The sequence below is a fragment of the Podarcis gaigeae genome (assembly GCF_964106915.1).
Source record: "Podarcis gaigeae genome assembly, chromosome: 13".
Taxonomy (NCBI): domain Eukaryota; kingdom Metazoa; phylum Chordata; class Lepidosauria; order Squamata; family Lacertidae; genus Podarcis; species Podarcis gaigeae.
The window spans coordinates 20,405,309-20,421,880 of NC_139689.1; the positions used below are offsets into that span (position 1 = coordinate 20,405,309).

Genomic DNA, 16,572 nt, shown 5'->3' on the forward strand with positions numbered 1-16,572 from the left:
TTTCTCTGCTCCCTCAGATGCTCCTTTATGGCATAAAAGGTAGATCTCGCTTCCACTTTATATGTGAACAAGGCAAAATGCGGTTGACATACACAATTGCCCAGCAAACCTAGCTGGGCTCTGGGAGCCAATGGTACCCGCTGTTAGGCCCATACTGCATCACCTCTTGAGTTCTTTCTTTATTCATGCCAAAACTTGAGGCCATACATTTGCTCTCTGGTATCAAGAAGTTCAGAGGCCTGGGCAGCATCCTCTATGAATGCTGAATATATGTAGCGGGCAAAGCTCAGCGGCAGAGAATCGGCTTCACGTGCGTAATGTGGAATCCCTGGCATCTCCAGCTAGGGCTGCGAATGTCCCTTCGAGAGGTGCTGCCAGTCAGTGTAGACTTGGTATATGCTCCTATGTTAACACCTCTAGAATCCAGGGATTGTGGGCCCCTATGGCAAGAATGAGGACCCTCAGGCCCAGGTGCCAAATGCAGCTCTACAGGCCTGCCCAGGTCACACGCCCCCAATTCTACTTTGCCTCCTCCTTCAGGGTTTTTGCCTGGCTGGAATGCGTCTGTGAACTCTGACGATGCCTCTTGCTTTCCTGCATGGAGGTGATGGGGTCAGGTGTGTCCGTGTGTGTGGAAACTTAGCTCACTGAACAAAGGTGACAAAAGTCAGCATCAACTGCTCCACCCACTTTTGCCTTTGGCCCCGCCCACCACTGGCCCTCAGCTCTCTCATGACGGCCCTGAACAGAATGCAGCCCTTGGGCTAGGAGAGGTTCCCCTCCTCTGCCATAAGGGCTTTCCCTAGGTGCCGCCCTGCCATGGGGCAGTGTGTCTGCATATCAGGGAGTATACAGATCAGGCCTGACCAGCAAAAATAATAGCCTCCATTTGGCAGGCCACCATAACCTCAACTACCTCAAAGTGCTGACCTTTAAAGCCCTAAACAGCCTCGGCCCAGTATACACCTCCACCGTTCAGCCCAGACACTGAGGTCCAGCTCCAAGGGCCTTCTGGCGGTTCCCTCCCTGCGAGACGTGAGGTTACAGGGAACCAGGCAGAGGGCCTTCTCGGTAGTGGCGCCCATCCGGTTGAACGCCCCCCCCCTCAGATGTCAAGGAAATAAACAACTATCTGACTTTTAGAAGACATCTGAAGGCACCCTGTTTAGGGAAGTTGTTAATGTTTCATGTTTTATTGTGTTTTTAATATTCTTTTGGAAGTTGCCCAGAGTGGCTGGGGAGGCCCGGCCAGATGGGTGGGGTATAAGTAATAAATTATTATTATTATTATTATTATTATTATTATTATTATTATTATTATTATTACCACCACCAGGGTTGCACGTCTGTGGCAGCTTCCGGCAAGATCTCGTGAGATCTTGCAGAACTCTCGCGAGTTCTGAGAGATCTTGCCAGAAGCCGCCACTGCGCAACTGATGGCAGGCAGGGCACGCCCAAGGAGGATGCCCTGTAGGGTTCCTCTGCTTCAGTTGGCTTCATGGGCGGGGCTGGCCCTGCAGAGGTAGAATCATAGAGTTGGAAGGGACCACGAGGGCCATCTCCCTGAAATGCAGGAACCTTTTGCCCAACGTGGGGCTCAATCCCACAACCCCAAGATTCAGAGTCTCATGCTCTACTGCCTGAGGAGCCATCACAGAAGTAATTGCTGTGGATTATGCCACTTAAAAGGGACACAGGTGGCACTGTGGGTTAAACCACAGAGCCTAGGACTTGCCGATCAGAAGCTCTGCGGTTCGAATCCCCATGACAGGGTGAGCTCCCGTTGCTCGGTCCCTGCTCCTGCCCACCTAGCAGTTCGAAAGCACGTCAAAGTGCAAGTAGATAAATAGGTACCGCTCCGGCGGGAAGGTAAACGGTGTTTCCATGCGCTGCTCTGGTTCGCCAGAAGCGGCTTAGTCATGCTGGCCACATTACCCGGAAGCTGTACGCTGGCTCCCTCGGCCAATAAAGCGAGATGAGCGCCGCAACCCCAGAGTCGGCCACGACTGGACCTAATGGTCAGGGGTCCCTTTACCTTTACCTATGCCACTTAAAGCAACAGCATGTGGCAGCGTGAGAGCCCGTGTGGTGCAATGGACAGTGTGCTGGATTTAGAACTCAGAAATCCCATGTTCCATGTTCAGCTATGAAGAAATTCCCTGGGTGATCCTGGGTCTCTCGCAGGGCGGTTGTGGGGATAAGATAGGTGTGTGAGTGAGGTGGAACTCTGTAGACTACCCTGAGATCCTTTGAAGTAGGGCGGGATGAAAATATGATAAATACAATACCCTGCCAAACCCACAGCTGCAGAACCAGCTGGAAAAGTTGGCAACCTGAGCTGAACGCCACTCATTGACTCTACAACAGCTTCCCATCCATTGGTTCTTTGAGTGTATTAGCAACAGGGACATAACTGCTTCCTGTTTTTTAAGTCCCACTTACTAACAAGGTTGAAAGAAAGCAAAGGCATCCTAAAATAAACCATCAACATCACCACTGTACCCCCTTCAAAGGCAAAATAGGGACAGTGGTTTACCAGGAGCAAATGTCAGAAAATACACACTATTTTTGGTAAATAAGCTATGGAAGCCTCACAACAATGGCAGGGTCTGTGTGCTTAAAATACAAACTTCCAAAAGGTGCGCTCTCTCTCTCGCTCTCTCTGACCTTGAAACTCAGCTTCACATTGTGAGAATACAAACTGAGTCATGGAAAAAAAAAGAAAGTTAAACCCTCTCACACCCAAATACATCTTTTCAGCCTGTCAGAAAATAAAAAAATTAAAAAGACACGCACTCTATCTAAGTCGCTAGATCTGGTGTCATAGTGGTGTGGTGCGGCTGTCAAAATAAGCAGACCAGACAAATCACATGCAAGAAGGCTGAAGGAAGAGATTGTCTTTAGCCTAGAGCAGGGCTGCGTAATTTGCAGCCCACCAAGCAAAATGCAGCCCACCAGCACTGATGGTGGCCTTCTAGGACCTTGATGTCTGCACCTCACCCCCCCAAAAAACCCCATAGCCAGAAGCCAAAAGAATCCTTGCAAATCATCCAGACTACAGATATGGGTGGTCTGATATGCTCGAAGTTATTTCATTATATTGAACATTATTTACATTTAATTAAAAAACAACAAGTGCCATGGGCTTGTCCTTTTTACCCTGCTTGCCTTTGTGCTCTTTGGCCCTGACACTGGAAGGCAGGAGCAAGTTTACTTCTTTCTGGGTAAAACTGGGTAGAATTCTGCCTGCCTGCTTTTCCTTACACCTTCGTAAGTAAAAGGTCTAACTTCAAAAAAGAAAAGAAACGTGAAAATTCAGGGAGGGAGCTTGGAATATCCCATTGGGGTCAGGCAACCAGGTTTTCACAGCACAGTGGTCAGAGTGTTTGACTAGGATTTGGGAGACCAGGATTCAAATCCTGTGAACTATGAAGTTCACTGGGTGAACTTGGACCGGTCACTGCCTCTCAGCCTAGCCTACCTCACAGGGTTGTTGTGGGGATCAGGAGAGGGAGAACCATACATGCCATCTCGAGCTCTTTGGAGAAGAAAAGTGTGGTTTAAATGCAATAAGTACATAATAAATAAATAAAATTCTGAGAGACAAAAACAAGGGCATCCTTGCAACGCTCCTGTTTTCAGTTGGTGTGGTACTACTCTGTTCTCTTCTGGTAAGGTTGGCATTTAAGCATTGCCCAAAAAAAGGTAGAAAAGCTTGTTATATTATGATCCACAATGGTGCGTGGGGGGGGGGAGTCAAAGGGGATTATATGTTTATGTTTTTATTTCACTTGTATATGTAAAATAGAAAATGCAAAAATAAAAATGTTTTTTTTAAAAGGAAAGGAAAGGAAAAGCATCCTCTGGGAAAAATAGGTCAGAAGAGGACACCAATTTGCATATCAAAGATGCAAATGTAGAAATGATAACTATAACTTAAATAGAAAAACAATACCTCAATAACATAACATTAAGGAATGGGCAGGGATGGAAGAGACTGAGTAGCGGGAAGAGAGAAAAACCTACTTGTCTCTGTGAAGAGTTGTGGGTTACATGCACACCATACGTAACTTCCTCCAAAGAATCCTGGGAATTGTAGGGTGCTGGGAATTGCAGTTCTGGAAAGGGGGAAACTACAGTTTCCAGGATTCCTGCAATACTGTGTGCCTGTCTAGTCGGCTGAACAGGTAGCCACAGTTGCTGGAGAAACCTGGTGGCCTGCCCTGCTCTCCCTTCTGATGGTTCTTTCTCTTCAAACCAGCCTTGGACCAGTCAGGCCTTTAAATAGAGGCCTGTCCTCTGACAGTTCTTCAAACAAAGGATGGCCTTCTGTAACGCAGGACACACGGCCACCCCACACTTTGGTCAGACCTCACCACTGTGTGGTGTACATTTCTGGGTACCACAGTCTAAGGAAGATATGAACAAATTGGGAGTGTGTCCAGACAGAGGCCTGGAGATCAAGTCCTATAAGGAACAAGCAATGTAGCCGGGTCTGTTTAGCCTGGAGAAGGGATAACACAGAGCAGGTAGGACAGCCGCCTTCAAAGATGTGAAGGATTATCACACAGAGGCAGTGTGGTGTAGTGCTTAGAGTGTCAAACTAAGACCAGGGAGACCAGGGTTCAAATCCCCACTAACTGGGTGACCTCGGATCAGCTACTCCCTCTCAGCCTAACCGACCTCACAGGGTTGTTGTGAAAATAAAATGGGGTGGAAGAGCCACCTTGGAAAAAAAGGCAGAATAGGAATGTAATAATTTAAAAAAACAAGGCAATAAAACACAGGGCAGGACCCAGATTCAAATTACAAGGAGGGGAGGTTTAATCTATACACTGAAGACGAAAGTATGCACATTAATGCTGTTAACTGTTGGACAGTGGATACCTTTCTTAGAATGGTTTTTAGGCAGAGACGGGGTGGTCACCTTACAGAGATGCTGAAGCAGCAGGTTTCTTACATTGTATGGGGTTGGACTAGATGGCCTTTGGGGTACCTCTTGGCTCTATGATGCTACCAAAGCTCACTTTGGAAGCCCCAGTCCATCCACTATTACATAGTGCTGAGCTCTTTTCAATGCCAGTGGTATGATGTGCCTATTTATTCTGCAATAGCCCAACCCTCACTGATTTCAAAGACAAGGAGGATGGGGGTTCTTTTGGTTTAAACCTGACACACTAGGGAAAAAACCCTACTTCACTATGCAATCAATACTTTGAAATACCTTAGAACTGCAGTGTGAGAAATGGCATTAGGTGTGCTCTCTGCAGGAGCCTTTAGTGTGCATGTGCCTGCATTTTTATGCATGCACACTAGAATCACCCACTCCAGAGATTTCATGTCTAGGGACTCAATCGTGACAACTCCTGAAATATGCTAGCAAAATTTGAAAAAGGCACTCACAAAAAGGGGAAAATGTGGACATTAATTTACTGGGGGGCGGGGATACACAACAATAAGGACGGCCCGTTGGGTATAGGAATATATGCCGCAAGCTAACCTGTCCCTACATTCTCTGATTCTGCCCCCTACACACCCTGGCCATAGCTTGCTTTGCAGCCCATCAGAAAAGCCAGAAGATGGATCAAGTCCCACCTCGCTTCCCCCAAATGGGAGGCTATGTTTATTTTACTGGATCACAAGTTGGACAGGCAGAGAAAAGGCAAACTGGGCAGGAACAGGTGCAGACCGTTTCCAAATATCTAAGGATGTAAATAGGAGCAGGAGGGGGAAACAAGTGCCATGTTCACATGATACAACCAAGGTCCCCAATGTGGTGCCCGTGGGCACCATAGCGCCCATAGACAACTCCTCTCGGCACCCACTGACCCTCACAATTTTTATTTTGAAAATTGCTGGGTGGTGGGACGGAGTTTTTCTTTGGTTGGAGGTCTTCTCTCTTTGGAAGGATGGCCTGCTCCCCCCCCCCCCGCTGCCCCCGTTTGTTCTTTATCTGGGAGGAAGAGACTTTTAGCATACCCACCAACAATTCCCAGATGAAAACAGGGACACTTCAAAGCTAATCCTGTTCCGGCCGCCCCAACACATGCGTGCTATGACACATTGCTGAAGGCTCCACTCACCCTGCTACATGCTGTGTCTGTGTATTTTGCGGTCGGCACTTATTTAAAAGCCCAAAAAGGTGTTGTTCTTTTGGCTGGAAGTATATTTGACAAACACGATCGCCTGCAATATGTCATAACAGTTCCAAACATACTTCGGAGGCAGTGAAATGTCACTGGGTAGTGCCACCGTGTTCGTGTGCGTGCATATACACACACCTGTGCACTAAGGACAAGATGCATCCATCATAAGAACACAAGAAGAGGCTGCTGGATCAGGCCAATGGCCCGTCAAGTCCAGCATCCTGTTCTCACAGCGGCCAACCAGATGCCACAGTGGGAAAGCGGGACGACTCTTCCCTCCTGTGGTTTCCAGCAACTGGTACCCAAAAGCCTTACTGCCTCCAAACCATGGGGACAAAGTGTAGCCATCATCGCTGGTGACCACTGATAGCCTTGTCTTCCACCATAAGGAAGAAATCCACCCATTCACCGTTAACTTCTAGATCTAACTCGGCAGCCTTACTGCCTCCAAACCATGGGGACAAAGTGTAGCCATCATCGCTGGTGACCACTGATAGCCTTGTCTTCCACCATAAGGAAGAAATCCACCCATTCACCGTTAACTTCTAGATCTAACTCGGCAGCTCAAATCTGAAAAATGAACAATTAACTCAAGCAACACACACTAACAAAATTTTAACACACTGCCTCCAAAAAAGCAAGGAATTGACTAAGGGCTCATACCAGAAAATATGTGTTGTCTATAGTAAATAGTTTGATCATATGGGATAGTACAACGTTTTGTGAACTTAGCAACGATGGCAGGAACATTTGCAAATCTGGCACAGAGCGTCATGGTTTAGGACAGAACAGTAGACTGGTCAACTGGGAATCCATAGGCTGGATCCAGCAATTTTATCTGACCTCCGGTGACCCTGTTAAATTGAATCAGAGCTTGGGGTGGGGATTCCCCATGTTTCAATCCTAGATTACAGATATTCCACATGTTAAGAGTTTACATCTCTCTTTGGGTTTGGTTTTGTATTTATAAACTCCAATTCTGCGAATGAAAAGATATATAAAGGGCATCCTTAACCTCTTCTATGGTACTGTAAGTATACCTAGACCAGACATCATACATGGGAGGTGAGTCCCACAGCCTTTTAAAAGATGGGAAGCATAAGGAAAGCAAAAGAGTGAATAAAGTGATGAGGTTTCCCTCCCCCCACGTCTGTTGATATGTATATGTTTTTATGTATTTTTCAATGCTCAGTTCTACTCCTTAAAAACAGTAAATAAGCCAAGATTGACACACTTGCCCAAGGCACTCCAGGGCAATGGATCTAGGCAGCTTCAGCCCCACTGAAATCAATAGGACAAGTTAATCTTGGCTAACTTAAGTCCCGTACATTTAGTCAAAGAGACTAAAGTTTAAAAACCTGGATCCAACCCACTGGCATCTCAGATTGTTGAGACTATGGACTGAGGTGCGGGGAGACAAGCCTACTCTAATTATTCCAGTTGCAGAATTTAAGGTCTCTGATTACTGCTAGTGCCAAATTCTTGCGTGACCTGTCCTGTGGGAGAACACTGTTAAGTTGGCCATGGTTATTATCATTTCGCTACTCAGCATCTTCAGGTCTGGGAAACCAAAACTGAACAGGATAGCCAAGGAGGAAGAGGGATATGCCCAGTTTTTTATTTCTATCTCTGCCACCAACATCCCTTAGATGACCTTGGGCATGTCACTGCTGGTGCCTGGACTTCCGCTGTTTCCTGCCAACTGAGGATTCACATAACCATAATAACACTCCTTCAGAGAAGGAGGAAACGAGATTGCTAGAAATACGGCGGCAAGCAAAATTAGAAGAGCAAGAAAACTCTCGCCCGCCGTAGGAGGCGTCCATTTGTCCTATTGCTCCTGGTCTCCCCTCCTTCTGGGGTATGGGATGCAGCCAGGCCTCATCCCATCCACCCCCAGCAAGACTCCATCCACCTACCCATTCAGTCTGCGATTCCTGAAATGTCTTTGCGTGAACTGCCTGCCGCCACGGTGCAGAAATGATTATTCAGCAAAATTCCGCCCTCCCTTATCCCCTGCTGCCTCTTCTGTCTCTTTCACCCACCTGCTCCAGATATTTATTATTGTTATGATTCCTTAAAACAACCGCCCCCCCAAAAAAAAACCCCACCTCCCAAACATGCACGCACACACACACAAGCATAGCCCGGCTCCTTCTCCCCCCTGTCACCGTGTCTTTTTCTGCCACTGCAGTAATCTTCCCCCTTTCCAAGCCACAATACTCATTCTACACACAGACACACACAAATTGAGAGAGAGAGAGAGGAGAGAGAAGAGAGAGGCCTTGTGGTTTGGGTTTTCCTGCATCATTGCAGAGAGATGGATGGTTCTCCCCCCCCCCCCCGCCACCCTGCACTCCCCGCTTCCCATCCTCAGCCTTTTATCCAACAACTGACTGCCGCCGAAAAAGAGGAGAAGGAAGCCGAAGGAGACGGTTTTTCATATTACCCAGCCTTTAGGCATTTATTCAAGCAATCTCTCTCATAACCAAGCCCCATAATCTAAACCGCACAATCGAATCGGCATCCCTGCAGAGAGTAAAAAAAAAAACAACCACCACTCTTCCATTCATCCAGAGTGCTGCAGCAGGAGAAGATTGGTGTATGGGGGGGGGGAGAGAAATCTATAGGCCTCTCCTATAGATTGCCCCTTCATAAATACAGAGCCTTGGCAAAATAGAGATGGAGGGGGGAGGAGGCAGAGATGGGTGTATGTCCCGTCTCTCCACCGACCAGACAGCGGTTTTTTGGGGGGGGGGGGAGTTGGAGGTAGGGAATCTGTACGGAATAAATCTGGAGCAGTTGGTTCTTCTTGCTTTCCTCCCTCCCCAACCAACCTTGGCCATTGCAGCATTATTATTTTTAAGCTACTGCTTCATCCCAAACAGAACTGCTTCAGGCCCCAACCACCAGGGCACAGGCACCTGGGCAGAGGTACGGAAACTAACCCATCCAGAAAATATGGTCGATCCACCGCTGCCCTCGCTGCGTTCCCCTTTCCAAGCTCCATCTGGGCATTTAATGTGCGTTAAAACACACAAACACACCTACCTGTCAACTACCACAACAGCACTGTGATCCTAAGAACCCAACTATCCCCAAACAGCACTTGCTGCTAAGTACAGGGATGGTCACATCCCCTTTCAAAACCTGCCCCTATTTGTTGTTGTTAAAATTTTCGCTTCTTTCCCCCCCCCCCCTTCTTCTATCTGCTACCTCTGTAAAGCAAACTATTTCCCTGCTATGCACAGGGACCCCAAATAAAGTCCAGCACGGTAAACATTAATGCACTCCTTTGAACTCTTAAAAGACACCTTTTCCCTTCTGGTAGTCTCCAACATTTACACTCCACTCCCAAATAAAACAGTGTGTAAGAAAGAGAAAGAGAGAGAGAGAGAGAGAGAGAGAGAGAGAGAGAGAGAGAGAGGTGCCCCAACACCCAAAGTGTTGCCCCCTTCTCCTGACAACCTACTAAACCTAGATGCCATTGGCCCCAAACAAGACTCCCCATTTGCTCTCCTCAAATAAACTCCAGGACAGGAAAGAATTCAGCTTTTGCCAACCACCACCACCACCACTGCGGCCAATTTATTTTCCCCAACAGGAAATGCATCTGCCCTCCCTTTTTCGGATCTCTTTCCCCACCCTCATTCTGCAATGGGACAAACACTTCTGGTCCACACACGAAGCTCTGGGCTCTCCCATCGCACCCATTTCTGTGGCATTGGGGTTGCCCCTCCTACCCCACCCCACCTCCAGGAGCAGCAGGGTGCCAAGTACTCACCAGTCTGCCCTTTCCCCAGTGTCTTCTCCAGCCGGTAGGGCCCCACATACTGAGCATGCTGCTGGCTCTGTTGTGGCTGGTAGAGGTGGACCCCACCTGCCTCTTTGCCACCGGACATGGCTTTTGTCTGTCACCCTTCTGAGCAACAATAAGAGATGGGGGATTTGGGGTGGGGTGGGGAGGGGAGGGGAGGGGAGAGGCACGGCAAGGCAAGGCCCCCCTGATATCCCCCTATAGGGACAATACCGGGGCCGGCATCCTGAAGGATTTAGGGGGAGGGGGATGCTCTCGGCATCAGGGAGGGAAAGGGAGGCGAGAGAAGGATGAAGGATGCTACAGTCCGGGTACCAGCATCATCCAGCTGGTCCAGCCAAGGATGCTGCTGTTGGTGCTGCTGTTGCCGTGGATGAAAGATGCTGGTGGAGAGCCTCTTCTGCTCTGGTCCTTCGCCTCCTCTCACTGCAATCTGAAGGGATCTCTCGAGCTCTCCCCTTACATCAGCATCCGGGCAACTGGGTGACAGACACAATCCGGGTTAACCCTTGGCGGAACAAAGGCAGCGCCTCCTCCCCAGGCAGGAGAAAGGGGTGGGGATTTGGGGGCGGGGTGCGGTGGGGGGAGAAGGGGTCAGCGGGGAGGGGTGCAGCAGCTGGGTGGGAGGGGTTAACCGGGGATAGGACCTCTGTGGCAAGAGGGAAATTGTGTCATTTATCTGCGAGGTTTAGAGGAGGTAGTTTTTCATTTGCTGATGGTGTGTGGCTGTGGTGGGGATATATTATCTGTGCAAGGTTTTTACACGGTGTGTGTGCGGTAGGAGGATGCAACCGCGGTTTTGCAGGAGAGAGATGTATGCGATTGAGAGATTATGTGATTTTGGGAGGAAGGTGTGTAAATGCATGTGTGTGTGTGTGTGTGTGTGCATGCATGACCAAAGAGGCTTGCACTGTATTAAAAAGGGATCAGGTGTGGCCACATAGGAGAGAGGGAGATAGATTTCCCTCCTTTCTCTTCCAACCACCTCCAAACAATGAGTATGAGCTCTGACAGCCTGAAAATGCATACCTGTAACTCTGCTCTTGGGAGAGTGCAGTGTAGTTCTAAGCGTGCAGGACACAGAACCTTAGTTTTACCAAAAGAATAATAATTGTGCTTTGTAGCCCCATTTCTTTGGATGGGCATCTGTCTATACCTGTGCGGACAGGCCATGCAATCTCAGGTGGTAGGCCTCTGCTGAAACTTGCTTGTTGGTAATGTCTCCAGGTTTGTGTCTAGAGAGTCCAGCAGCTTTAATATGATGGAGCACACACACACAAACAAACAAACAAACAAACAAACATACAGTACTGTAGCAAAACACCTAACGGGAGGGCTCATTGTTCCAGAGATGGAAAAGATCTCGAGAAAGGAGGTGGAACTTTCCTCCCTTTCATGGCAAAGACACAGGTTGCGTGCACAGCATACACTGAAGGCACATGGATCCCCACAAAGAATACCGGGAACTGTAGTTTGCTAAGGGTGCTGGGAATTGTAGGTCTGTGACAATTCCGAGGATCCTTTAGGGGAAATCATATGCTTTAAATGCATGGCAGCTATGTAGCCATAGGTGGCTTAAATGGTCTCTAAAAGAGGACCCCCCCCCCATGGAATCTGAAGCAGTGACTGCCTCACTCTAAACTTTGCCATTGGTGAGCTAATGTGGTGTAATGATTGGGGCATTGGACTAGGACCTGGGAAACAAGGGTTTGAGACCCATTCAGCTATTGAGTCCCAGTCACTGTGTCTCAGCCTATCCTACCTCACAGGGTTGCTGTGAGGATAAAATGGGGAGAGAAGAATCATGTAAGCCACCTCAAGTTCTTTAGAGAAAAAAGGTGGCATATAAATTTAATAAATAAAAGTTTAAAATAAAATAAACCCTGATCTGAGCAGAGCTACTGCCTTGATCTAAATCTGCCTGTAATGGGTTTTAAGTGAAGTTTCAGGTGTCTTGTTTTGTCCCTCTTTCAAATGACTGGGCTGCATTAGCACCTCCATCCACAGATCTTTACACACATCAAAGGATCTCTTCTTGCTCTCCTATGGAAGAAATGCTTGATACAGGGATACAGAGAGTAGATTCAGTAAAGTCTTCAAAGAGCAGAATAAGGCTGTAATCCTACACATCATTACACGAGAGTAAGCTCCACTGAAAAGCTTACTTTGGAGTGAACAGTGCACAGCATCACACCGTTTGCTTGTTTATTCTTGTTTGGCAATCAATTGTAGCCGAGTAAGATTGTCTTCCATAAACACGGTTTTAACAATGAGTCTGTAAGTGACAGTGGAGGCCAATTTTCTGTATCCACACGTCCTTCCACAGTGGGGACATTGGTTCCCAGGAGGGAGTTGATCACGGTGTGGATTTGCCAAGCGTGCCTTCCTCTTAGCATGTTTCTCCCTTGCATCCTGAGTTTGAGTGTCTTCAAAGCCCACAACACCTTTGGGTAAAGGCTGTTCTCCAAATGGAGTGCTCACAGGAAAGTGTTTCCCAACTGCTGGTGTTTGTACTACATTTTTTAAAATTTGCCTTGAGACAGTCTTTAAACATCTTTTGTTGACCACCAGCATTATGCTTTCCATTTTTAAGTTTGGAATACAGTAGTTGCTTTGGAAGATGATAATCAGGCATCCACACAACATGACCAGTCCAACAAAGTTGATGTTGAAAAATCATTGCTTCAGCACTGGTGATCTTTGCTTCTTACAGTACACTGGTGTTAGTTCGCCTGTCTTGGCAAGTGATGTGTAAAATTTTTCGGAGACACCATTGATGGAATCTTATAAGTGGTCCATGTTTCACAAGCATACAGTAAGGTTGGTAGTACAATAGCTTTGTAAACAAGCATTTTGGTTTCCCTGCTAATGTCCCGATCCTCAAACACTCTGCACTTCAATTGGGAGAAAGCAGCACTCGCAGAGCTCAGGCGATGCTGGATTTTGGCATCAATGTTGGCCCTTGTGGAAAGATAACTGCCCAGGTAGGAGAAGTGATTGACATTTTCCAACGTTACACCAAAGAGTTGGATTTGTAGTGCTGAAGAGGGGTTATTTTGTTGGTGCAGTTGGTTTTTTGGATGTTGGGTGTTAGGCCAAGCTTTTCCTAAGCTTCTGCAAAGATATGTAAGCTTCTCCACTGAAAAGCTTACTTCGGAGTGAACAATGCACAGCATCGCACTGCTTGCTTGTTTATATATTAGTATGAATGGCCCTTTGCAGTAAGGGTGGGGAGCCTTTTGCAGTCTGAGGGCCACATTCTCTTCTTGGCAACTTTCCAGGGGCCACATGGCAGTGATGGTTGGGGCCAGGGGCAAAAGCTGGCAGGGCAATGGATGTGAATTTTTCCTTTGTGAGGTATGCTAGTTTCTACACACAATCCTCTTTTTCTCTGTGTCCAATCATGCAAGAGGCATTATCAGAGTTCAAGAAACAAGACAATAGGTCCCTGCTAGGGAGACTGAGGCTACCTTCATCCAGCAGCTAATTTTAGATGTTGCAAAAAGGCTGCAAATAGTTAGTCATTAAATTTATTGTATTGCCACTTGGGTGGGGTCGAAATTAAGTTGGCCAGCCTCAGATAAGATGCATCTCTTGACTTGCAGGGGATGGGGCAGCAGAGAAGTAATTGCTCCCCCCCCCCCCCGCCAAGAAGCAACATTTATTCCGCTGGCTCTGGGTCACAGGTCTCTGCCTTGAGGAGCTTACAATCAATAGTTTGGCAAAGCAGAGGAGGAGATGAGGATAAACAGGGCAAGGATATGCATTTGGTCAAGGGTCAGACTGGAAGTGACCCTCAAGGAATCCTGATAAACCATACCTGTGTGCGTTTAATTACAAGCAGACACAGGGAGGGGTGAATGTAGGAACACAGGACACTTACAAATCAGATCACTGATCCATCTTGGACTTCTGCAGACCTTGAGGTTTCCCCAGACCTGCTGGTCCCTTCTTCTTGTGCGTGGGAATGCTGCCATTTTGGCTTCATCAGGATCTACCTTTGGAGAACTGATGATTTAGAATTACTTTATATATATCATTAAGCACCAGGAAAAATATTTCTTTTCTACCGAGCCTTTGGGTTTTAATTAACTGTGCCCTCCTTCAGTGGGTGGGATGTTTTAGTCCTGCCCTTTAAAAATATGAATTAGTTTTAGATTTAGATATGCTGGTTTAAATGTGTGCTATTTATTTATTACTGTAAGTCGCTGTGAGTGACTTTTGTTCTACTGCATTTTTGAATAAAAAAAGTACACAGTGGTACATTGAAACAAAATGATACAAAGCAATATATGGTATGGTGGGGGCAGGGACACCATCTTTTAAAAACCCATCCCTAAATAACATGGGTATTCTGTGCATATTTTACTGAGTCTTACTCCCAAGTAAATGTGCATAGGATTGCACTAAAACATGCAGCAGCAAATAGCAATTTAAAGCAGCATCAGGGTAAAGAGCAAAATAAAGACCCTCAAAAGTCCTATTTAAATAAAGGTGTAGGAGGGAGGAAACAAAAGGGGGAGAAATGTTTTATGCTTTTTCAGCAGGCATAAACTGATGTTATGCGTTTGTGGGTGTCAGACACTTATAATCCTAACAAGTGTTAAAAGCTAATCAAGCCACGCTAGCTTCCTGATGAGGTAACTGTCTGGGTGATGGGCCATTAAGAGAACAAAGGAAAGGGGCTCTGTGCCAGATCACAAATGGATGTGGCCCCTCCTGCAGCTCTTACAACAGTTAGAGGGACAAATCTGAAGTTTTAGGGCAGAGTTTACTGTGATGTGACCTAGAGGAAAAAGCTGCTAGCTGGAAAGGCAGAGAGAGGGATCCATGCCTGATTTCTTCTAGAATCCAAGGCTGTGGCTATGAGAGAAGTTAGACCGTCTCGGGGTGCTAAATGCTATGAACCCCTCCATCGCAGGCTCAGGTTGTATATATGTGTAAATAAACCATGCATCATGAAGACACCACAGTCTGCTGTGCCTCATTTCCAAAAGGAAACACAGACCTTGGGAACCCCTGGAATCTCACAGTGCTCAGAGACTGGGGTGGCCTGCAACCTTGACTTTGTATTTCTGCGCCACTGACACTTTCATTCCTTTGTTGTTGCTGCTGCTGCTGTGCTGTGATCCAGTTTGCAGTGTTATTTCTTTTAATGAGATATTCTGCCTCCTTTGTTTTCTTTTTATTGCCCATAACAGGAGTCACCCTAAAGGTCTCCAGACCAAGAGGCAGGGCAAAAATGAGTGCAAGGAGGATGGGGATGGAGGGGAAAGAGTGGGGGGTGGGTGGGGGTGGAGGTGGGGGCCCTACACTCCCATCACTTCTGCATCTCACCTGACCATTGGAATGCTGCCGTTTCAAGCTTAGGAACAAAAGTAGGTGAGGGACGGAAAGATATCGCCAGCAGGACAGGAAGGCAGAGGCTGACATTTCGAAAGAAGATATGATGAACTTTCAAGTTGTCTGCAAGGCAGAAATAATCCCTGCGCAAGCTCTCTCTCTCTCTCTCTCTCTCTCTCTCTGCCTCTTTCCTTAGTTGTTCAGTTTGTTTGATTAAATCCAAGTCAGAAATCTAGGCCAGTTTATTTTTATTGGGCGATGGAGGAAGAAGGAACCCCATCTTGTCGACATCCTCTCCCTTGCGTGCAGACGTGGGCATTCCCCACACATGTTTTCTACAAACCCCAAAAACAGGGTTGTTGTTGCCGCTGGCATATTTTGAGACCCAAGAAGTAGGGCAGTGCCCAGTGATGGCTGGTGAATGTGGGCAGGGGTGGGGAGGCAGGTCCCTCAGACAAAAGCTCCCTTCCAGCACAGCTATTGTGTGTTGTCAGTCAGTCAGTCTTGATTATTACAGCTGCAGATCACTACGATCACAGATCAGCAACACGTGTGCTGTTTTAAGTCTGCTGCCTCTAAGCTATGCTATCCACATGTTATGTCAGGGTCCCAAGTCAACCTAACACAACCCTGCAGTCAGAAAGCACAATTTAGGAAACACTGGTTCCATTTCACAGCTGGGGGACATGATGATATTTGTTTTCTGTGGTTTAATGATAATCATTTTATTTGTGAATATTGGTTATTTTTTAATAATTTTGTGGATTTCCTTATGTTTTACCTACAGTTTTATTACATGCACCTCTTAGAAAGCTCTTTGATTCTCTCTTTATCTCAAAACCTTGCAAAGAAAAGCCCTGTGAAGAAATTCTAAAGGAGAAAGGAAGTGTAAAGATTATCGGTAAGTATAATTATTGAGCTGTTGCAAGCCTCTTATGTTAATACTCACCCTCTCTGCATCTGTTTTGTTATGTTTTATCATTAATTTGTGTTTTCAAAAAAGTTAAATAAAGAAATATATGGAAGGAAGCTCCTTGGTTAAGCAGTTCGTATACCTTTCTAAATAATTGTAATTATAGTTATTACTATTCAAGCATGAGATTCTCAGGGTAGGTGGGCAGGCCCAGCTGCAGATTTTGGAGGGCCCTGTGCCCTCTTTGGTTATCCCTCATTCCCCGACCCCTGACTAATGCCTAACTCCCCATTTGTAGCAATGGCACTACAACAGCTCCAGCAGCAGCAACAAGAGGGCCACTTTATGCAGAA

The 16,572-nt window shown here is 46.8% G+C and overlaps 1 protein-coding gene across 2 annotated transcripts in view; it reads right to left on the reverse strand.

Annotated features, from left to right (window-relative positions):
• Positions 1–15,781, reverse strand: part of BRSK1 (BR serine/threonine kinase 1) — a 51,342-nt gene extending 35,561 nt beyond the window's left edge. Inside the window, exons 1-2 of one of the 2 annotated variants that reach the window (XM_083707873.1) lie at positions 13,847–15,781; positions 9,931–10,442 (exon numbers count right to left, since the gene is read on the reverse strand). In XM_083707873.1, coding sequence (XP_083563999.1) covers positions 9,931–10,048 — 118 coding nt within the window. In that variant the 5' untranslated portion in view covers positions 10,049–10,442; positions 13,847–15,781. Of the gene's footprint in view, positions 1–9,930; positions 10,443–13,846 lie in introns of those variants that run through there. The other variant, XM_083707874.1, reaches the window with a different exon arrangement.
• Between the last annotated feature and the right edge of the window lie 791 nt (positions 15,782–16,572).